Source organism: Onychomys torridus, chromosome 5, assembly GCF_903995425.1.
Source record: "Onychomys torridus chromosome 5, mOncTor1.1, whole genome shotgun sequence".
NCBI lineage: Eukaryota > Metazoa > Chordata > Mammalia > Rodentia > Cricetidae > Onychomys > Onychomys torridus.
In genome coordinates, this window is record NC_050447.1 from 21,601,174 (window position 1) to 21,625,352 (window position 24,179).

The 24,179-nt window shown below is 47.5% G+C and overlaps 1 protein-coding gene and 1 long non-coding RNA gene across 2 annotated transcripts; one reads left to right on the forward strand and one right to left on the reverse strand.

Moving 5' to 3' along the window:
* Nucleotides 1–3,013: 3,013 nt before the first annotated feature.
* LOC118584498 lies at nt 3,014–22,041 on the reverse strand. Its single transcript, XR_004945040.1, has 3 exons — nt 21,936–22,041; nt 19,437–19,642; nt 3,014–3,308 (listed from the first exon to the last, which is right to left on the reverse strand). It is a non-coding gene; the product is annotated as an uncharacterized LOC118584498 (long non-coding RNA).
* LOC118584497 (metallothionein-4) lies at nt 18,865–21,010 on the forward strand. The gene is made up of 3 exons (XM_036188786.1): nt 18,865–18,927; nt 20,175–20,240; nt 20,756–21,010. The coding sequence occupies exons 1-3, from the start codon at nt 18,897–18,899 to the stop codon at nt 20,845–20,847; spliced, it is 189 nt and encodes a 62-aa protein (XP_036044679.1). The 5' UTR covers nt 18,865–18,896; the 3' UTR covers nt 20,848–21,010.
* Nucleotides 22,042–24,179: the final 2,138 nt, after the last annotated feature.

The following is a 24,179-nucleotide window of genomic DNA, read 5'->3' on the forward strand; positions in this document are numbered from 1 at the left end:
AAATAAATTCCTTAGTTCTTGAGTTTTCAATCCAATTGCGCTGTAGCCAGTTAATATCTTGCAGCAGCTGTTGAAAATCATTAGGAGTTCATAATTCACCTCTCCTGGTTTGTACTTTCTGTGGTTGAAATTTTTGTAAATGTAACTTATATCCTAGGTTATTAATAGAATCTCCTTTTTGTATTTTTTCAAGAACAATTTGTAATCCCCAACAAGATAAATTTTTCTTTACTTCTTCAAACATTTTTCTCTAAGGTATCTGCATCTGAATCAGCTAGTAAGATATCATCCATATAATGATAAATTACAAATTGAGGACACTGATTACAAATTATTTCCAATGGCCGTTGCACAAAATAGTGACATGAAGTGGGGCTGTCTAACATTCTTTGTGGAAAAATGTTCCACTGATATCTTTTAACAGGCTGGGAATTATTATAAGTAGGCACTGTGAAAGCAAATTTTTCTCTATCCCCATAAATTTATTGCTATGTTAGCCACAAATGACTTTAATTTTCCTCTCTATCCTTCTGGTTACATTCGACATATCATGTGCTTTGTTTTACCTGAGATAAAGTTCTAATCCCTAAAAGCTGAACATTTACCTCCTGAAAAGGCCAATTTGGATACCAAGATTTTGGTGCAATTATTGTTACATCTGTCCCTGTATCTACCAAATCCTCAATTATAATGCCATTTATTTGTATTTTTAAATTTTGGTCTTTGATTATTTATAGAAGTTTGCCAAAATATTTGCTTTATGGTTTCTCCTGAAAATTACTTTTTCTATTCTAAAGTTGTTCTGTCATCCAGAGAAGTATGTTCACAACAGGCATTAAGTCTTTTAATTGTTCTGTGAAGGCGTTTCCCCAATGTTGACAGGGAATGATTGAACCAAATTTGACACAGGGGCCTGCGAGAGGCCCCCTAAGGCATTCCTGATGGCCAAGGGTTACCTTGCCTGTCCCATGCTGATCTGCATTCATTAGTTCAATGTTGGCCTTTGCCTCACCTTCGGCATAGTCCAGAGGGCTGGGGCCTTCTTTTTGGATTCTCTCCACCAAAACAAAAAACAAAAACAAAAACAAACAAACAAAAAAAAAAAAAACATTGTTCCTAGGAACCTCTTGTCTGCAATCCCTTTTCAGATGACCTGGTCTACAATTAAAAATCTAACCTTTTAATTTTTCTTAAAAATTTTAGAAGCCACTTTTCCTACACAAGTATCATCATAAGCATGAGATCCAGTATCAGCTGTATTTCTAATCCATTCTCTATGGGTGCTGATCTTGCCTTTAAAGACCTGATCACCCTTTTACATTCTGAATTACATTCAAAGGCCAAAGATTCAATTAATATTCATCTAACTTCTGGGTCTAATATCATTCTATTTACAGCTAAAGTTAATCTTTGTAAAAAAAAAAAAAATCAGTGATGGCTTCTTTTGGGCCTTGTATAATTTTAGTAAATGGCTCAGATATTTCCTCTTTCCTGATTCTTCAATCTTGTCTCAAGGATTCAAAGCTGCTGTGTAACATAGAGCCAAGGTATGATCATCAAATGTAATCTGTCTTTCCACATCAGCATAATGGCCCTCACCAAGGATTTGATCTCATAACCTCTAAACCTGTTCAATGACCCTGGCTTTGTCTCTCCACCAGGTTTTCCACTGTAACTAAGGCCCAGCTTCCAATACTGCTGTAACTAAATCTTTCCAGTCTTGCGGAATAATTCTGTTCCAAGTGGCCCATGAATTTAACATCCGTTTCATAAATGATGAATGCACACCATATGAAACTATTGCTTAAACTCTTCAAATCTAACAAGTCAACTTCTGAATAGCCTTGGGACTTTGTTCTTGAATGGTAACTGGATCGATTAAGGTTGGTTTTCTTTTTTATTTTAATTTATTTTTATTTTATGAACATTAATTAGTGTTTTGCCTGCATGTCTGTGTGAGGGTGTTGGGTCCCTTGGAACTGGAGTTACAGACAGTTGTGAGCTGCCATGTGGGTGCTGGGAATTGAACCTGGGTTCTCTGGAAGAGCAGTTGGTTGGTGCTCTTAACCTCAGAGCCAGCCCCAGCCCAAACTTGGTTTTCTAATGACCTTGAGCCAACTCCTCCTCAGTTTCATAATGCAATGGCATGGTGACTTCTGCTCTAAATTCCTCTGTTTCTATGTGAATACTTTCTTAGCTTCATTAGTCTGTCTTCCTACGGATTTTATCTTATCAGTCAATTTTGTTTTTTTTTTTTTTGTATTTGGCACTGATATCAAACAACTTTTTTAGGGCTAAAATAAGAATTACCAGAAAGGATAATGATTATAATTGACATTTTGTCAATCCCAGCTAAGTTGATTATCCTTTCATTTAATTGTTTCATTTTGAAACCATCCATTGTGGAACTACACAGAGACCTAACTCCCTGCATTATAATATTTCCCTCTTTTGTTTGTTTGTTTTTGGTTTTGTTTTTGGAGACAGGGTTTCTCTGTAGCTTTGGAGCCTGTCCTGGAACTCACTTTGTAGACCAAGCTGGCCTCGAACTCACAGAGATCCACCTACCTCTGCCTTCCGAGTGCTGGGATTACAAGCGTGCGCCACCACCGCCCAGCTCAATATTTCCCATTTTTAACATGAGAAACCACCCCCCCCCCCCCCCCCCCCCACCCCCTTTTTTTTTTAGCGCATTCCCCACCTAAGAGTTGCCAGCTGTCTCACCAGATCTGCTGGCAAGGACAGTGAAGCATGTGGCTGTCACTGTGTAGCACAGCGGGCAGAGAACACGGGTGGTGGCCAGCCTGGCTGAGGGCAGATGCAGGTGCTTGCAGCAATAGAGGCCGGAGCCAGTGTTGAGGCAGCTAAGCTAGTGTGGCAGCAGCCTGAGGAGGGGGTCCAGGGGAGGCCCACCACCCACAGGAGAAGGAGCCAGCTGTCTGAAAAGCAGACACAGGGGAACGTGCAGAAAAAGCACGTATGGTGGGATCTGGTTGAATGCAGAGCCAGCCAGTCATGAGTGGGTACGTTTACTTGGAGCCCAGGCACCTGTAGAGTTTGGGGCCTGTGCAGTCTGGGCAGCAGCTAGAAGCTCGTGTAGAGAGGCTGCAACAGGAAAATCCCAGACTTGCTCAGAGGGCACGGTGCAGGAAAAGGCAAAGTCAGCTGCCGGTGGCGGCTCCAGTGGCAGTGGCTTCAGTGGTAGCAGCTCTGGTGGCTCCAGCGGCTGCCGCAAAGCCAGGGGCAGCAGCTGTCTCGTGATTTCGTGTCCCGAGTTGGATGCCAGGTGAAGTGTTGACCTAACTATTCTTTATCAATAAAAAAAAAAAAATTGAGAGTCAGATATTGGGGTTTTTTAAAACCTGAATGATCAGAGAAGCCGAGGAGAAGCCACCAACACCTACCTTCCCAAAGGGCTGAGATCCTCTCTTAGCCCCGCCTTACTAATTCCTGTCACCTATCCGTCCTCAGTTGGCCAAAACCTCTATGGTGAAGTTTGGTCAGCTAGTGGCTAGCTCTGCCCTCTGACTCGGAGCAAGCTTTGTTATCAGAACGCAATCAAAATATCATACAACAGTAACCAGAAACTGAAATGAAAAATTTAAAACCTAAGCTTCTCAGGCAGAACTCATAAGATAGGACCCTGTGCCTGGGCATATGCTTGCTTATGTGGGCAAGTATTAAAACATAATAAATAACAGCTGGGTGTGGTGGTGGACATCTGTTATTCCAGCACTTAGGAGACTAAGGCAGGAGAATGGGGATCAGCCTGAGTTACACAGCAAGAACCCGCTTCACTAAATAAATAAACAAACAAACAAACAAACAAATAAATAAATGTTTCAAAGTTGGAATTCCCTCACCATGAACAAAACGCCAACACTCCATTGCTCTGTGAACATTAGCAGAGCTGACAGCAGGGACCCTCACAGCCCAGTCCGCAATGGGGGCTTAATTAGCTAAGCCCCCATACCCATGACCAGTCTGCCTTCTGTCTCTAGTCATGTCTTTTTCTCAAGCTGGACTAGAACCCTGGGCCTTGCCCACACTCCTGCTGAGCTGCCCTTCCAGACCTACTCTGCCTCTTTTCCCTTATTAATTACCTAGCCGGAGGGTACTCTGGTTTGACAGCCCCTTTGAGAGTGTCCCCAGAAATTCCCCAGTTCAGGAGACTGTTCTAAGGTGACTTCTGAAGTGGGACAGGGATTGACTGTTTCTGGCTGACTGTAAATCGAGGGTCCTCAGGTTCCCAAGCTCCCACCATCCCACTCCGCCTGCAGCTAGGCATCCATCTTGTAATTCCAGCTTTGGGCCAAGGACTTCAAAGGTAAAGGAGGTCCAAACTGAACTGGTACTGACCCCCGTCAGGCTCTACCTGTCTTCTTCTGCCAAGCAGAACCTTCTGCTCACTTCCATTAAAATTAACAAGCGTGGCAGGCAGGCATCAAAGGCAGCGCCATGCCTTTCATTATGTAGGCAGGCCCAGGCTGGGATGGCAGCCCCTCCCCCTCATCTCTTCCAACTCAACTGGCAGGCAGGTCTGGACTCCTGGCCAGAATCCGAACATTGCCATCCTCTTCTGTTTGATATTTGCACCAAGGAAAATCCCAGGCCAGCAGAGCACCCTCTTGGCAATTTTCTTCAAAGTGCACTGGAAAAACTGGCTAATTATCCTTGAGAGACGCCTTTAGAAAGGTGTGTGGTTAGCTCCAGTTTATTAGCAGGGAAACTGAGGTCAAGTGGCTTACCTGTGGAATGGGGGTGGGGAAAAGACACAGGGAGAGACAGAGACAGAGACAGAGACAGACAGAGACACAGAGACAGAGAGAAAGAAAGAGAGAGATCAATCAGTGGCAGCATAAACCTCTGTCACCAAGGGCTCCCTCAGACCTGGCTCTGGCTGTCCTGGCCACCTTTCCCAGTCCTCATGCTGGGCTTCTGGGGTCAGGAACCCTGTGGTGCAGAGAAGAGCAACAAATTCTGTAGTCAACTCTTTCCACGGCAGGAAGTGAACCCAGACGTTAATTAATATCACTCTCTTTTGTAACCGTCGGACTGTCTCTGGGTTTTTGGTTTTTGTTTTCCTTCCTAACAGTAGTTGAAGATGATCTGATAAGTTTCTAGAGCTATCTATGTATACTGGGAAATCAACAAATAACCAGTACAGAAAGGTCCAAGTCACCAGGGACAGCCCTGAGAGGTGGGTAAGCACTCTGTGGCTTGAACCTCATCCTCTCTGCTGACCAGTTGTGACACAGAAGTCTGCAGATCCAGGTTTGGGAAATGGGGCTTGTATTCTGGCAATCTGGGAAGCATGCTGCAGGTCTGCAGGGCCTGAGCTGAGAAAAATCCGCAAAAAAGTGCCTCCTCCGCACCATGAACAGTTAAAGAGGGTTCCTTCAAAAGTGGCTTTGGTCACCTTGCTACAGACAAAGGCAAGCTTCTTAAGGGGAAGAGGTTGACTAAGGGATTGCCCTGATGGGAAACTGAGGCAGGGAAGTGAAGTTGAGTGTGAGTGATGGTGTATAGGGAGCTCAGACGCTCTGGGTCCTGGGGTGAGGTTTCTGTTTTAGGAAAGAAAAAAGAAAAGGGGAGTAAAATTCAAAGTGAGGAAGGAAAGAGGTGAAGAAAGGAGAAAGGAAGGAAGAGGAGGGGGAATGGGGGAAGAGGGAGGGGGAGGAGAAGAGGGAGGGAGAGGGGAGGGGGAGAGGGGGAGAGGGGGAGGGGGGGGAGGGGGAGAGGGGGAGAGGGAGAGGGGGAGAGGGGAGAAGGAGGGGGAGAGGGGGAGAGGGAGGGGGAGAGGGAGGGGAGAGGGGCAGAGGGAGAGGCAGAGGGAGGGGCAGAGGGCTGGGAAGAGGGGAGGGAGAGAGGGAGGGGGAGCAAAGAGGGAGGGGAGAGGGGGAGAGGGGGAGAGGAGGAGGGGAGGGGAGGGGAGGGGGAGAAAGACTGTGTGGAGGATTCTGACTCATTTCACAGCTGGTTCTATGATGCTGGCCAGTGGTGCCTCCGCTCCCCAGTTCCACCATAAAACCCTCTTCTTTGCACCCTGGGTGGGGCACGTGGCACGGTGTGAGGTCCCCCCTCCCCAGTTGCTCAATCTCAGCAGATGAGTCTGAAATGGCTCCACATCACAGATGCCCGAGAGATTCCAAGGTGCTGGGCTCTTCTCCCCCCTAATTCATCGCCTCACTGGACAAAGGCTGCAGGTGGATGAGAGCACAGGTCCTGGCCCTCTACAGGCCTCAGGCACCCCATCCCTACACAGGGCTGGAAGGAGAAGGTCTGGGTGACATCACCACCCTTGGAACTAGGAATTCTGGAATGATCTTACTTTGAAGACTGAGTCTGCATCTGCCAGTCTCCTCAAACAAGAGGCATTATGAAAGCAAAGTCTTCTTACAGTGAGGTAAGCCTGATGACGTAAGGCCTGTCGTCCAAGCCACTCAGGAGGGAGAGGAATCAAAAGTTCAAGACCAGCTTGGGCAACTTAGGAAGACATTGTCGAAAAGTAAAAACTAAAGGGCTGGAACCATCGCTCAGTGGTAGAACCCCTCGCCCAGCTTGTGCAAGACCCTGGGTTCAATTTCCAGCGTTGTAAATCAAACAAAAGCTTCCTGTGATGAATGAATCACCCTACGTGAACGGGACCAGGTACAGGGGTCTAAGATGCCCTTTGCCTATAGACCATGCCCCTTGGCTCCATGACAACCTGCACAAGACTCGATGGCCAAGGATGCTGACCTGAACTGCCACCTTCTCTCCCTGACCCCCTGATCTTCCGGAGAATACCAAGATGCCCATCTTCCTCATCTCTCAAGGTCAGTTCTGAGCCTCCTAGACATATAAGACACCAGAAACCAGAATGTGTCAGGGACAGAGAGATGGCTCAGTTAAGAGCACTGGCTGCTCTTGCAGAGGACCCAGGTTCTGTTCACAGAACCCATATCATGGCTCACAACCATGCATTACTCTGCTTCCCAAGGATCCAGTGCCCTCTTCCGGCCTCTACAGGCATCAGGCACACACATTCTACACACACATACACACAGGCAAAACACTCATATATTTTAAACACATATTTTAAAAATATTTATTTTTTATTTAAAATATTTAAATAAATATTTTTTAAAAAGAAAAAAATGTGAAGTATCTAAAAAATGACATAAAGTGTTCTCAATTAAAGCTATGTCCCAGACAGTAACCACAGAATACAGAATGAAGGACCACTGAGTGAGGCCTGAATGGGCCCCAGTCTTGTAAACACTGCCTTGGTAGTCATCACCAAATGAACAACCAAAGGGATACCATTACTATCTGTCATATAGGTTCCATCTACAGCCTCACACACAATTTAGTTGACAAAAATGTAGAAGTCCGGGCCAGTGAGATGGCTCAGAGGGTAAAGGCACCTGCCACCAAGCCTGACAACCTGAGTTGGATACCAGGTCCCACATGGTAGAAGGAGAGAACTGACCCTTGCAAGCTGTCCTCTGATCTACACACACACACACACACACACACACACACACACACACACACACACACATATACACACGCGCACGCGCGCACGTGCGCAAAATATGTTTATAAGCTATAGAAGTCTGACAATCTCATTCATTCCCAGGCACATGGATACTCCAATGCAAATGGATTCTTACATCCATTTCTCATGGACACGTCAATACACAACTGGACATCTAGTCAAGTCAGAAGAATGTTCCCTTCTAAGGTATAAGTCCATTGTAGACACAGCTCCTAGGAAGACCCCAACATAGTCCACATATGGAAAGATGTCTGAGTGGACACTCATTGCAACAGTGTTTACCAAGGTGAACAGTGGAAACACCTAACTATTCCACAATGGGGTGAAGATAAACCAGGAAACAGTCAAATGATATGCTGTGAAATCAATTCAAAGCATAAAGTTTCAAAATGTTGAACAAAAGAATAAAAATAAAAAGCAACAAAAATAATAAGAAGCCAAATAGAGAATGATGTCATTTCATGTAAGATTTAGAAACCTAGTAAGCCAGCCAAGTATGTCATCAAGCCACACAGGTATGCACATATGTGCTAAAGTTCGGAAAAGGTGTGTAATCGGGACAAATATTGAACTTGTGCAATTGGTCTCCTGGTTGGTAGAGTACAGGGGTGACCATAGAGGACTCCCATCCTCTTCTTTGTTCCTTTGAAGCATGGAAATGGTGCCAACACTCAATAGCACTGGGAGATTCCGTATTTGACTCCCCATTCTTTTCTGTTTAAAGAATAGTCATTTTAAAAGTAATTTTCAAAAAGACAAGAACCGAGAAGAGCGCATGTCCACCTGCTCCATCCTCTTGGCACTGCAGGTGCAGATTGGCCACAAGTACCCCAGGGGATGCTGGACAAGGCCACCAACCCTGCTAGGCAGCTGCCCACTACCTACTGCCTCCCTTCAAGACCACAACAATAACAGTGTGAGCCTGCAGGGATAGTGCACACTGGTAATCTCAGAAGGCAGAGGCATGAGGATTATAAATTTGAGGCCAGCCTGGGCTATGTAGCAAGATTTTATCTCTCTGCCTATCTATCTATCTATCTATCTATCTATCTATCTATCTATCTATCTATCTATCTATCTATCCATCCATCCATCCATCCATCCACCCACCCACCCATCCACCCATCCATCCATCTACCCACCCATCCATCCATCCATCCATCCATCCATCCATCCATCCATCTATCCATCCACCCATCCACCCATCCACCCATCCATAAATAGTATTATGGGCCAGACATAGCACATACCTACAATCCCAGCACTCCAGAGGCTAAGGTAGAATGATTATAAATTTGAGGCCAGCCTGGAAAGATCCGGTCTCAAAGAAATCAACCAATAACAAAATCTCCCATCATGTGTGAGAGGGCAATGATGGAACACACTTTTTTAAATGGAATTTTTAGAGGGAAAGTGTAGGCCTGATAAGAGCAGCATCCACTCCAGCAGCTGTACTGTACCCCCAGAAGTCCCCAGAGCTCTGAGCATTTACAATCTGAAAACCCCCTAGTCTACCTCCCACATTCCACAAGGAAGCCAGAGATTATCCAGATGGGCAAATGAAGGGTCAACACTAGGGTGAGGCATGGTATTAAACAAGGTCCTTGCCCTCTGGTTGTTGAAGGGCACCCTGCCCTCCTGTGCCCTGCACATGGCTGCCCTTCTCATTTTCTGATAACTGGGGAACATGGTTTGATCCTTCATCAGACCATGGGTCTGTGCCTGGGTCCCCTGCCCAATCCAGAGGCCTACTCTAAAGCCTGGCACAGACTGTGCCCTCAACATGCTTGCAATGATTGATTAAAGGATGGAAGGAAAGAAGAATAAGAAATGAGGGGAAGGAAGAGGGAGGGAGGGAGAGAGGGTGGGAGACTCCTTCCACTAATGAGCTCTGGTCTGGGCTTACAGCCGAGCTGGACCAGCCATTTTACTTACTGCTACGGGCAATGAGTGTGGGTAATTGTCAGCTTTAGTCTTACTCATCCTTTCTCAGGGCCGTGTATGAATTGGAGGGTTTCACCTGCCCAGCGGGTACTGAATTATGGAGCGGGGCTCTATGTAATTAACCACAGCAAGGAGCCCTGGGGATCCTGTGAGGCTCACAGAGTGTACAGGTGCACAGGGCATGGAACAGGGTGCCTGCTAATTACCCTTGGCCTGGTTTCCACAGTTCCCAATGCTGGACCAGCCTCCTCCTTGGGGGATGGCTGTATACTGGCTGTGTGTTCATTGCTAGGGATCATTGAAGAAAACCTGGGACCAGAGAAGCAGACTTGTGGGCACATTTGAGCAGCATACGGTTTGGGAGGAAAAATCAGCTTCAATCTCAGAGGGGCCCAGCTTTCTCTGGCTCCAGCTCCATCTCCGTCTGTCACACATGGCTAGAGACACGTACTATGCTTCATCACTGATGGACCTCACATGACAGCGGAGGAAAGAGGTGAAGGACAATGTCCACATTGGCAATACCACTATGTTCTTTTTTTGTTTTTTAAGATAGCGTCTCTATGTAGCCAGGCTGGCCTCAAATTCTTAATCACCCTGCTTCTGCCTTTGAGTGCTGGGAGTATAGGTATATGCCACCACACCTGGTTTACACTTAGGTAACATTAAAAATAGATAAAGCAATGTGTGTGCAGATTATGTATGCTCACACGTGTAGAAAAAAAAAGTATGAAAACTTTGAGATAGCTAAAAGTGCTTGCCACCAAGTCAATCCCTGGGACTCACATGGCGGAAGGAGAGAACAGGTCCTGAAAGTTGTCCCCTGGCCTTTACACATGTCCCGTGGTATATATGCACATATGCATGTGTGCACATAACCACCAAACCACACACACACACACACACACACACACACACACACACACACACAAACCTAAATAAATAAATTTTAAAATTATAAAATCTAAATGGGAGCTGGGTGTGATGGTATAGACCTCTGATTCAAGAAGCTAGGGGACAAGCTTAAGAGGCCCCACCCCTCCCTGAGACTCTTAGGCAGGTTAGTGGTTACTGGGAGGAAGAGAGTCTTTTTCTCCAGTGTTGTAGCCACTAGTAGGTGCCCATGCTCCTGTAATAACCCTTCACCCAAGCTCTTGGTAGCAGCCCTAATTAAACTCATCGGGTTGCAAAATAAATAAATAGATAGATAGATAGATAGATAGATAGATAGATAAATGAGACATGAAAGTAGAAGGGTGACTAGCAAGGAAGAGGAAGGGTCAATAGGAGGGGGCAAGAGAGAGTCATGGGGAGAACTGCATGATATGCATGTATGCAAAGGTCATAATGAAACCCATTCTTATGTATACTTACTATGCGTTCGTAAAAAGTTAATGAGAGAGCTGAGCATCTGCTTTGTACCCTACCCTACTTTTCCAGACACACCCGAGGGAATATATCCCTACAACATGGACCCATTCCAGAAAAGGAGTGACACAGCAAACAAGATAAATAAACAAAATACACAGAATATTTAACGGCAATGCATACCAAGGAAGAAACAAGATGCAGGGCTGGGAGTGTGGCTCACTGGTAGAGTGCTCCCCTCACAAGTACAGAGGCCTGGGTTCAGTCCCTAGCACTGCAAGAACACACACACACACACACACACACACACACACACACACTTACACTGTGAAGAGCCGTGGGAAACAAAGGAGAGACAGCAGAGGATGGCTGTGGATAACCAAGGGCTTTGAGCAGGACAATGACATGATGTGCTTTTTGTAGGCTCACTGGGAGTGACGAGCAGCAGTTAGAAACAGTAAGGTCAAGAGGGCAGCGACACACAAAGGCGCATGAACCAAGCCTAGAATCTGGGCAGGAGCTGATGGTGTCTCAAGCCAGGGTGAATCCTGGGGGAGGAGGGTAGGCAGGAGCTCTGCAGGCCAGCTTGCTGAGAGGCAGCCAAAGGCATGACGCTGGAGTTCAGGTGAGCAGCCCCGGCTATGAGGACACCGTGGGGGCCACCAGCACATCACTGCTATTTAAAGACACGAAATGGGCACTTCATCCCTTACAATTAAACAATCTGAAGGCAAGAGGATGGCGTCGGCATCTTGCTCATTCTGGGTGGTAACTACAATGGTGTTAGAAATGCTGTTCTTTTTGTATTTTATGTGTGTTTGAACTTTTTTCTAACAAAAGTGAATTAATAAACACTTGTAATGTCTTGCTGCTCCAGATTGCTAAAGTATTCTGTCATGAGTTCTTCAGTGCTAAGTGTGGGGGCTGGCTGTGAGTCCTGAGAGCCAAGTGCAGACTCCTCCTCCCACCAGCCCAGGCTCAGTGGCTGGTCTCTTTGAGCTTCCATGTCCTCATTTGGCTGGCAACTAGCAGCTGGCTCCTGCTTTCTAGGGGCTCCCCTAGAGCTTGATGTGTAAGATTAGGTTGTAGGCACACAGCCCCTGTTTGTTCTGACTGTACCCCCAACATCCCAAGCCTCATCCTTCACTAATCAGAAATACCCCTTAACAGGACTCTCTGCAGAAGGTAAACTTGACCTCCCCAAAGATAGAAACTATAGTTAGGAATGAATGCCAGGTACCGTAGCAAATACCTGTAACCCCAGCATTCAGGAATCTGAGGCAGGAGATCACAAGGTTGAGGCCATCTTGGGTTCTACAAACAAGAAGAGACTAGGATTGGAGGGATGGTTTTGTGGCAACAAACAAACAAACAAACAAACAAACAAAAAACAACTCACGTTTGCTGTGTAAGTATGAGAATGCAAGTTCAAATCCTTAGCTCCCACGTAAAAAGCTGGGCTATAGGGCTGGACATGGTGGTACATGCCTTAACCGCAGCACTTGGGATGCAGAGACAAGAGGATTTCTGTGAGTTTAACGCAAACCTGGTCTACATAGCAAGTCCCGGAACAGCCAGAGCTATGTAGAGAAATCTTGTCTCAAAACAACAACAATGAGAAGCTGGGCTGTATATACCTGGAACCCCAACACTATGGGGCAGAGATAGGCAGATTCCAGAGCACTCTGAGGAGCCAGTCAAGCAGAAGGGTGAGCTACCTGTTCATTAGAAACCCCATCCCAAGGCAATAAAATGGGAAGCAATACAGGAAACCACCCGATGGTTCCACGAGCATGCTCCTAGGTATTCAGCTCCACATACGAAGGGAGGGAGGGAGGGAGAGAGGGAGGGAGAAGAAAAATAAAAGGAATGGTTGTCAGGAGAGTTAGAAAGAACGTCACTCCATGGTCCCCAAACTAGGGTGCTCAAACTAGGCTGAGCTTAAAAGCAGAGGTCAAAGAGACTCAAACTCTGTGAGATATATTGCTCATGGCATCCTGCTCAGGTCATAAATAAGGCCTATGGGATGAGCCTGACACATACAAACGCATGGGTAAAGGCTAGGAGTGTGACTCAGTGGTTGAGCACTTGCCTAGCATGCCCAATGCCTTGAGTTCCATCCACAGTGTGACACACACACACACACACACACACACACACACACACACACACCATGGGTGGTTGGACCAATTGCCAAGTCATATAGTCAGACAGTAACAACAGTACTAATAGTCATTATGTTAATATGTAGTTTTGTGCCAGGCTCTGAACAGAGAGCTTGGTAAGCTGCTTCCTGTTCTCTCATTTAACCTTCACGACAAAAGTCACAGGGTTACCATTTGCATGAGTCAGATGGGGAAATCGAGGCTCAGAAAAGTTGTGCCCTAAATCATGTAGCAGAGAAGGAGCAAAGCTGGGATTTGAACCCTTGCAGCGGGACTCTGCTCTCAAGCTTTTCTGGTGAGCAGAGTAGCTCTATGAATCTCCGAACAAAAGCAAGAGAGGACCACTTGGAGGTAGCTCTGCTCATTGAGCCAGTTAGTCATCATTGACTCGTGAATTGAGTACCTACCGTGCAGAAGAACTCAATGTGCCTGGGCATGGCAATGTGAAGCCACAGCCTCTGCCCTGAGATGCTTGTGGTCTAGAGAAGCCAGTTCACCTGCAACATAATAAAACTGCTGGCTCCAGCCTGCTCCTGGGAAGATGCACATCAAGAGGGTCCAGCAAGCCAGATGTGGTGGCTCAAGCCTGTAATGTCAGGAGTCTGGAAGGTCACAGGTTCCAGTCAGCCTGGTGAACATCAGGAGAGCATGTCTAAAACACAGACGCTCAAACAATAAAAGAGAATCGTGTACAGGGCCACATGTCTGTAACTCAGAAGGCTTGAGGCAGAAAGATTTCTGTGAGTCCGAGGCCAGGCTGTATTGTATAGTAAGTTCCAGGCCAGTCAAGGCTACATAGCAAGACCCTATCTGAGGGAAGGAAGGAAGGAGAGAGGGGTGGGGAGGAAGAGGGCCAGCAAGGTAGCTCAGGGGGTGAAGACACTTGCAGCCAAACCTGATGATGTGAATTCAATCCCTAGGACCCACAGGGTAGAAGGAGAGAACCAACTCCAGACAGTTGTCCTCTGACCTCCACACATGTGCATGCATGCGCACATACAGTGAAATGTAGAAACCACAGAAACCAGGAAAGCACAATGGGAGCATTGCCAGGATAGGGGGTAGGGAAACAATAGAGAGGGGATAGTGGGATATAAGTCAGAAGAGATGGGAGGGGATAACAGAATACAGGTGATCTGATGGGGAAGAGGGGAAAGGGTTCTTTTTTGTTTGTTTGTTTGTTTTTTGAGACAGGATTTCTCTGTGTAGCTTTGCGCCTTTCCTGGAACTTGCTTTGTAAACCAGGCTGGCCTCGAACTCACAGAGATCCGCCTGGCTCTGCCTCCTGAGTGCTGGGATTAAAGGCGTACACCACCACCGCCCGGCCATGAGGAAAGGGTTCTTTAGGGAAGGGGGAGATAAATACAGAAGGAGTAGGTAAAATAACACAAGGATGTCTGAGAAAGTCACAAGGAATCATACTATTAATTATTTACCAAAAATAAAAAACCTATGATACACATGATTCTGTGTTTAAAACATGCATATGTAGCTCTAAACAACTTTTCTCATCTAGGCTGACAGTGTCCCTTTAAGAGCCAAAGCCCACCTAACAAAAACCTCAACACCAGACATATGCCCTCTTTTGAGCTGTTGGCCAGGACTGTCCAAGAAAGTCCCAAAACATACAGCCCATTGCTGTTGCCCTGGGTTACCCCCAAGAAGTGGAAGGTAAATCCCTGTTGCTGAAGACAACATGCACTTTAGAAAAAGAACCCAGAAACCCCTGAACTAAAAGTGACCTGAATGTTCCCTCCCTGAAGACTAGCTTTCATGGTAGCAGAAGGTGCCATGTAAGCTTCCAAAGAAGTAGGCAACCAACAGTTCTACCCTATGAACCACACCAACAACCAGGACAGCACGGTACCCCTACTGGTGTAGCAGTGGCACGCATACCTTGGTGGTAATCAACAGCTCTCTAATTGGACTTAAGAACTACTCAACAAGAGGGAAACACATGCCTGGTTCTGGAACACGGCTAACTACTCAGTGCTAGTGAAGTCATGGTTGTTGGAGGAGAATCTACAACCACTAATTTATTAAACCAGCAGAATAACAAGCTATAACAAGCTATAAATGTGTGTCTTTATACCCATAGATAAGTGCAGTCCTCACCCCTCCTCCAGGAAACTTCTCTTTGAAACAGGCAGAAACCTCTACAGAACACCACAACCAATCAAAATGTAGAGTTGCAGAGCCCAGTCCCAATGGATATATCTCCAAAACACTCCAGAACCTAAGGCTCAGGGAACATTGTGGAAGAGGAGGCCTAACGATTATAAGAACCAGGGGATCAGGGAGTTTGATGAGGGTGTGTCTTCTAGTAACATGAGAAGCTATACCCAGCCAGTAAGCCTCATCAACCTGACTGCCCAAACATGAGCTGAACAAGGCTGATAACAATAAGCATGCTAAACTAGATAGGAAAAAGTCCATGGGGCCTCAATTTACCCAAAGGTGGCTGGGGAAAGCTGAGAGCAGAAGAGGTGGTCTTTCTCAGGGAAGAGCACACCGGTTGGTAGCCCAGTGCCAAATGCTCAGCTCTGAAAATATACGTGCAAGTAACACTATACAGACTGAACAGGTTATATTTAGGAATATATATGAATATACGTAAGATATGTATGCAATAACAACCAGTGAAAAAAAGAGGCCATGGTAGTGGGGGTGGGTATGTGAGGGTTTGGAGGGAGGAAATGGAAGGGAGAAATGTTGTAAATATATTATCATCTCAAAAATTTAAAAATTAAAATAATTTTTTTAAAAAGAAGGAAGGAAGGAGGGGAGGGAGGGAAAAATAAACAGAGCTTATGTAGAGAAACCGGGAAGAACAAACATGGGGATGGGCTAACGTCAAGCTACTAAACCTTTCTCTGCTACGATGGCATGAGGGAAGCCCTGCCTCGGCTCTGAGCCCCAGACACTTCTCTGTGGCATTTTCTGCTACAGACAGCATACGCTTTACTTTTACCTGCACGGGAAGGGAAGGAACAAAGTCAGTTACTTCGTGCTAGGTAAAAGGTGGCATCAGAGCCAGGCAGTGGTGGTGCACGTCTGTAATCCCAAAACTCGGGAGGCAGAGGCAGGCGGATCTCTGTGAGTTCGAGGCCAGCCTGGGCTACTAAGTGAATTCCAGGAAAGGCGCAAAGATACACAGAGAAACCCTGTCTCGAAAAACCAAAAAAAAAAAAAAAAAAAAAAAAAGAGGTGGCATCAGGGGGTTGGAGATTTAGCTCAGTGGTAGAGCGCTTGCCTAGCAAGTGCAAGGCCCTGGGTTCCGTCCTCAGCTCCAGAAAAAAAACAAAAAACAAACAAAAAAAACCAAACAAACAGGTGGCATCAGACACTCCTTTCAAAGGTACTTAGGCGTGAAGTAGTGGTCGTTTCCTGGGACGGAGATATTTAGCACTCAGCTGCTCAAAGGAGTCAAACAGTTTTGTGAAAGAAGTGCTATTGGGCATAGCTGCATCTGTAACCTCGGCATTCTGAGGCAGGAGGAATGAGTTTGAGGACAGCCAGGGCCATGTCAGACCACTGTGAGGGAAATGTTGTATACTTACATGTACTTACCACCTCCGTAAGAAGGCCTAGAACTTAATCTTCAGATTCAAAGACTCCTGCAATCAATTCCACATGGTTAAAGCTTCACTTCTCCAAAAACATGTTTATTTCGTTCTTGTTTTGTTTTGTTTTGTTTTGTTTTGTTTTGTTTTGTTTGTTTTTCGAGGCAGGGTTTCTCTGTGTGGCTTTGGCCTTGGATTCGCCTGCCTCTGCCTCCCAAGTGCTGGGATTAAAGGCGTGTGCCACCACCACCCGGCCACATGTTTATTTCTTTAACATTTTTTTTCTTTTTAAATTTATTCATTTTTGTGCGTGAGAAGATATGTACCATGGTTCAGATGTGGAGGTCTGCAGGAGTCAGCTACCTATTTCCATGGGGATCCAAGGCTCAACGTCCAAAGGTCATCAGGCTTGGCAGCAAGCGCCATCTTGCCAGCCTGACGTGTAACTCTGTGTAGGGGTTGAAGCTAGGCTTCTAGTCATTTAATATCCTCAGGGTAGACTTGTTTCCTTCACTACCCTCCATCGGGAGCTGAGAGCCAGAGAACAGACAGAGAAGTGAACAAGCCTGATATGATCTTTCTCGGGCCCTGGACCATCTTGGACACAGTTTAGCCTGGACTAGACCAGCAAGTGTTGCATATTGCTTCAACCTGCACAGCCCAGAAATTGGGAAATTTTGAAGTATTAAGGGATTGGGTTTTAACATTGGCATTCAATTGGCCTTGAGCAACATCACACTGTTACTCATCCAAAGAGGAAACAGTTGCTGGCACAGGTGGTAAAGAGCTGAGAGAGATGGCTTAGATAGGTAGAAGAACATGCCATCTCTGGGCTTGTTCCATGGGCCGGGCCCTTGGCAGTATTGATACCTGTTAGAGGTGGGGAAACACTGTGTCATGGATGGGCTGGGACGAGCTTGAGTGTGGGCCCAGAAAGACTGTGAGCAGCCACACACATGTATGCAGCTCCTGAGCTGAGCTGCACTCCTGATGCTCTCAACCATGAGCTCTGGTTTTAATCAGCACTGGACCCCCAGCTCCCAGCACGGTGCAGGCTCTTGGAAAGCGAGAATGAAGGAGTGCCCACTGCTAGACTATGGATGCCTTCAGGGACCACCTCTGCCCCATCACATCATCCTCATTACTTCTTCTTCTTCTTCCCCAGTACCTGCCATGGAGCCCTTCTGGTGCCCATGATGTCAAGTCCCTTTCTCCCCACTAGATATTCTCAGTTCAAGCATCCTGGGTCAAGCTAAGGCCTGACTGATGGAGACAAGCTGAGAATGGGAAGGAAGTTAGAGCCAGGAGCCAGGATGCATGCCTTCCCTTTACTGAATGGTAGAACCGCTTTTCATCAGAGGTCATCAATATAGCCATATGAAGGGCACTCAAGTATTAATTCCGTCATTCATTAGTTCACTTTGCAGTTCATGTCTTCAGTCATTTGTTATTTCTTCTGACTTATCCATCCATCATTCCTTCATGCATTCAATATCCACAAACCCTTGTACAAGACACTGAACAAGGTACAGAGATGCTTTTACCAAGGGACACACATGCCATGCACGCACGCACATGCGCACGTGCATTCACACACACACACACACACACACACACACACACACACACACACACACACAGAGAGAGAGAGAGAGAGAGAGAGAGAGAGAGAGAGAGAGAGAGATCACTGCAGCTATGAGGCATCCTATCATCTACATGGCACTCTGCATCCCATTGAAAGGTAGGTGGCTATCTTATGAAGAATGGGGTTGGGATGGAAGTTGGGGCTGGTTAAGTGCCCCTACCAGGTCTTCTCTTGCTTCTTCTACCCCATGTGTGGTCTAGAAGGAAAGGTTCCAAGTCTGGATGGACACACTCCCCTGAATTTCTACCTTCTTACCCATGATAAGGGCTTTAAAGACCAGCCATGGGAGAGAATGAAAATCTGAGCCTGGTGGGCAGGATTGTGGCCCCACACAGGAGGGAACAGAAGTGGCAGGTAACTCTGTGTAGCTGGATGTGTGTGGCTAACAACCCTAGCACTGAGCACCACTGGAACCTCACACTGCTTCCTTGACACTGGCAGGTAAGCAGGTAGGGCAGGTCGAACCCTTTCCTCAGAGGGCCCTCTGCCCTCTGCCACCTGCCTTCCCCACCTCCTAGCCCTGAGCATCTTACTGGGCCGTGTGCAGGGCGTCTGGCCCCAGGGAGAGGTGGGGTGATCTGTAGTCCACACCTACGCAACTATAAAGAGGGAGCCTCCAGCTGCTGCTGCCTCAGCCTCCCTTTCTCAGCCACTCACACACCTGGACCATGGACCCTGGGGAATGCACGTGTATGTCCGGTGAGTAAGGAGGCCCACTTGGGGGCTTACAGCTTTGCCCCTGGATTCTGCAGGCAGCACGTGGGACTATAGGAAACTCCTTCTTTACTTAGGCACCGTGGATGAGGTTTGTCCTGGATCTGCGACCTTTGGGGCAGCTCCCACTCTGTTGGCTCCCAGCCAGATTTGCTGAAACGGATGCATTGGTCCAGGGAATAGCAAAGGAAGGGACCTGAAAACCTTAGTCCTTCTAGCTGCAGGTCCCTTGTGGCAGCCACCAGAGTAGGGAATGGAGCCACGGCCCAGAACCTGCACACTTGGTTTGGGTCCTCTGCTGCCATTCATTCCCTAACACATTTGACTGATGGGTCTCAGTTTCCTCATTTACAAATTGACGATACTCATTGTGGGTTGCTTGCACACTAGGCAATCTATGGGAAGGCTAAAATTAGCAAGTACTTGCAAGCATCAGTGGTTAAAGGCTTAGCTGAGACCTCAAGACAGTAAAAGCCAGTTGTGACAGTGCTTACCTGTGATTCTAGCCCTGGTTGAAGGCTGAGGCAGGGGGAACCCAAATTCAAAGCCAATCTGGGTTGCTTGGTGCCAGGAAGTACGTTGACCAGGAGGAGGGAGGCCAGGGGTCAAAACCATCCTGTGCTTTCACAGCCTTGAAAAATAGCATCTAAAAATGTCAAAAGCATCATTCGTCCTTAACAGACAGGTCTGTCCCCCAAACCTGCAAAAGATGAAGAAAATTCTTGTGTTCTGAAATTGAACGTGATGGATGGGATGAGTTTAGAAAGACAAATAAGTATGAGTCGTTCTTACTAAATAAAAGTAAGATATGGTCTCCCTCTCCCCATCTCTGTGCCCCTTTCTGCCTTCCACTCGGGGTTTCCGACTGGCCTTGTCAAGAAGAGACTATGGAAGCCCTTGATGGCTGTCACAGGAACCTTGGCCTTGCTGGGGTTGGCCCTGCCTGTTAGTTCTCAAGCCTGATTGGACATCAGTACCAGCTGTGTTGTGTTTTTAAACTCCTGGTTCTTTCCCTACACAGTTATAAATGGACCTGATTCAAGGGTTGTTGTGGTCAGGAATGTGCATTTCCACAAGTAACACAGGTTTAGCTGATGCTGCCACCCCCAGTCCCCATCCATGGCCTGTCGCTAGAACCACTGGACCATCCACAGGCACTGGGGTCCCCCTCTTGTCCCACCGCCCCCAAGGTCAATAGCCTCGTGTTCACCAGTCTCTGCCCTCTCTCCTAGGAGGGATCTGCATCTGCGGAGACAATTGCAAATGTACAACCTGCAGCTGTAAAACCTGCCGTAAAAGTGAGTATGGGCACCAGGACACTGCCAGGTGGGGGTGGACTAGCCTTACCCTTCACTGTCCCTATCCTCCCCGTGCGGGCAGTGGGTGGATTCTGGGGACCTTTTCTCACTGGGAGGGGTCTGAGATGATACCCAAGCAGACACCTGGGGCAGAGTTCCCCTGGGCTGCAGCCCATGCAGCACTAAGAATATCCATGGTATCTGAAGCAGGGAGGGAACTAGGAACAAATCCTGTCCAGTCCAGTGAGGAAGAGTAAAAAGTCTTGGCCTGGAGTCATGAGTCCTGACTTTTAATCATCTCTCTATCATGGCTGTGACCTTTGAAAAGCTCACCCCCTGTCTGAGGCACTGATGGACCTCTGATGGACCTCTGAGGTCCCTTCTGGCTCTCAAATCCCACAGCCTCCTGGCCTAGGGTGCTGCAGATGCTTCATTTCCTCCTTCTCCTAAGGTATGGGAGAGGCAGTGGGAAGTGAAGAGCCACAGCTCATCTGTCCATCTACTAACCTTTCCAGGTTGCTGTCCCTGCTGCCCCCCAGGCTGTGCCAAGTGTGCCCGGGGCTGCATCTGCAAAGGGGGCTCAGACAAGTGCAGCTGCTGCCCCTGAAACCCACCCATGGCACAGGGAGAGACCCTGGAAATGACTGCCTGGTGCCTGAGTCAAAGGATTGAATTTGTATAATAAGTTGTGCCTTTTATATATATATAAGCCCAAATGTGGTGCCGGTGATGTTCGTGTAAAGTTCTTGGAGTAATAAAGCTTTCATGGCTATCCAGTGGCTCAGAGTATTGTTTAACCCTAACCCAGAAGGACCAAGAAGGGTTGGTTCCATTGCAGACCCTCGAGCTGCCCGCCTCAACTCCCATTGGCAGGTGGCTGCTCACTTCATGGTGCTGCCACTGCACCTGAGGCTGGCTCCCATGTTACAAACACAGGGCAGCCATGAGTACAGGAGAGTTCCTGACCCTGAGAACAGTTCCTAACCAACGCCTGGCAGGACTCAAAGCCGGTAGATGAATAACCAGCATTTCTACACTGTCTTCCAGAAGTCTGCAGTGGCGCTGAGCTCCAACAGCTCACAGCTAACACACTCACTAAACCATGTAGGCTCTCTTCCTTGCCCTGTGGCATGATCCTCAGGCAATGCTTGCTGGGATCCCCACCCAATAAAACCTTGAGTGAAGGGTCTGCCTTGGCACAAGTCGGTCTTAGCCTGACTGTCCTGGCCTAACCTTGATTCAGGTAAACTCACTAAGCAAAAAGCTACTGGTCCAGAGCTCTGAACCAGTCATGAACAGAATCTGTGTGTGTCTAAAAACCATCCCCAGCACCAACACACAGTGGTTTAGTTGTTTGGGCCAACATCAGGTCAGAGTGACAGGCACATACCCCAGGAGGAGAAACTGGTGCAGAGGAGTATAATGTGCCCCAGAGACTTTAGACTTTTTAGATGGATGGCTGAGAAGACTGAGCTACCTGCAGATGTCACTGGGGACAAAACACCACTGTCTGTCAGTCCCAATGCAGCCCTCAGCACAGCACCAGGCAGCCCAGTCCCTGAGAGGCCTTGTTATTTATGCCACTGGGGGCCAGAGCTAAGGCTTTCCTCCCCACAGTCACTGGGCACAGGGTGATGAGAATGGAACCTTGCCCAAGGGCGCCAGCAAGGAGGAGCAGGATAAACTTCAAATTACCTGGAGCTGAGCACCTAATCCTCCTGGGAATGCAGCTGTTTAGAAATCATCACGAGTCTCCTGGGAAGGCTTTCACGCTCCACCCCAGAGCAAGCCATGCTGCCGAATCAGCGTCTCAGAACAATGGAAGAGGTGTGGCCTTTGGCACCAGATAGCCATTTGGGTCTGCAAGGCCTTAAACAAGCCGTTCACCGTCTCCAGGCTCAACCTCCTCCTCTGTCCTCTGTAAAGTCCCCCCTCAGGACTGTGCAGAGAAACTGTTGCCGAACATCCGTGCACAGAGAAGGTTCCTGTAAACAGGGTTTTCTCTGTGGACAAGACTACTTTTGTCTTCTATTTTTTAATCTCTGAGAAATCCCCGACTAGTCGCTCTGCAATGACAGAACGCCACAGTGCCCATCAAGGACAGGGTGTTGGCAGTTACACCCTTCAGGGGGCAAAGCAGGCATCTCTGGCAAGCAGGCTGGCTGCTCTTCCCACAGCCAATGCCTCCTCACCTTGTCCAAGGGCCAACAGGGTAGCCATATCTGTCTCTTTTATTTCTAAGCTACTTTGAAAGGGAGAATCAGCCCTCAGACTCTCATTTTGACAATAACAACGCCCACGTGTAATATGGCTGTTTGCCACATACTGAACATTTGACTTATCCAGCACTGTGTGGAATAGTCTTAAAACATCACCTTACAGACTTTATGCAATCAGGAACATTTCAGAGCCAACCATGGCTACCTGAGCACCTGCCTCAGAGGGTCCCTCTCCAATTAGCCTCCCCACAGATGAAGAGTCTGGACCAGTGCCACGGCTCAGTGGGTAAAGCATTTGCCACATGAGCCTGGTGACCCAACTTTGCTCACCAGAACCCACATAAAGGTGGAAGGAGAGAGCTGACTTCACAAACATTGTCCCCTGACTTCTACATGTGTGCCACAGCCATGCACACTTACCATACCATCTCTCTCTCTCTCTCTCTCTCTCTCTCTCTCTCTCTCACACACACACACACACACACACACACACACACACACACACACACACATGATAGACAGGCAGACAGTTTTTTTAGAGTCTATGGGGCCTCAATGTGGTAGTACACATCTACACACCTCCAATCCCAGCACTCTGGGAAGATAGACACAGGTTAATCTCTGTGAGTTCCAGGTTAGTCTAACATAGCAACAAATTCCAAGCCAGTCAGGGTTACATAATATGATGTTATCTTAAAAGAGTCTATAGGCCCAAAGTGGGGTGTCCAAGAGGGATTCATTCATTCCCCCCTAAGCTCCTTTCCTACCCTCTGAACAATATTTTGATTACATGGGACCTCAGGACCCAATTTCAGTGTCTGTTTGTGACCTCTTCCCCACATCTGACCTTCCTGAGGGTGGCGCCTGCCAGGCCATCAGTCTCTTGAAGCAGAGGCCTGCAGGATGGTCAAGGGGAGCTGTCCTCAGGGCCTGTCCTTAGAGCCGAGGATGAGGCTGGTGTAAAGAGGCATTAGAAATGTGAGTTTTGGTGTCGACATGGAGCAGAACAAGCTGGGGGTGGGGGGGACATGGGATGCGGACCAGTCTTCCCATTGCCTCTTGCCTCTGCCCCCCAGCAAATGCCAGGAGCTAGTCTTCACTGACAGCCTGTGGAAGTTTGAATGTAATCGGGCCCCCATAAGCTCATAGGGAGTGGCACTGTTAGTAGGTGTGTCTTCATTGGAGGGGGTGTGGTCTTGTTAGAGGAAGCATGTCACTGTGGGGACGGGCTTGGAGGTTTCCTGTGCTAAGGATACTGTTCAGTGTTTCAGTCGACTTCCTGTTGCCTGCAAGATGTAGGACTCTCAGCTGCTTCTCCAGCACCATGTCTGCCTGCGTGCCATCATGTTCCCTGCCATGATGATAGTGGACTGAACCTCTGAACTGTAAGCCACCACCTCAATTAAATGTTTTCCTTTATAAGAGTTGCCGTGGTCACGGTGTCTCCTCACAGCAATAAAAACCCCAACTAAGACACAGCCCTAGAGAAGAATCCTGTCATGACACCCACTTTCCAGATGAGGAAACTGAAGCCTGAGGCAGTCAGTGGCTGGCTCCCTCATCTCAGACTTGTGAGGGGCAGGACAGGGACTCAGTGTGGTCTGCCTGACTCAGGTAAATTCTTGGCTGTGCTTTATACACAGCTTAGAGAAAGACAGAGGGCAATGCCACATGAGGGGTCCCCACATGGCCCAGTGTTTTAAAGAGCCCCCACCTCACA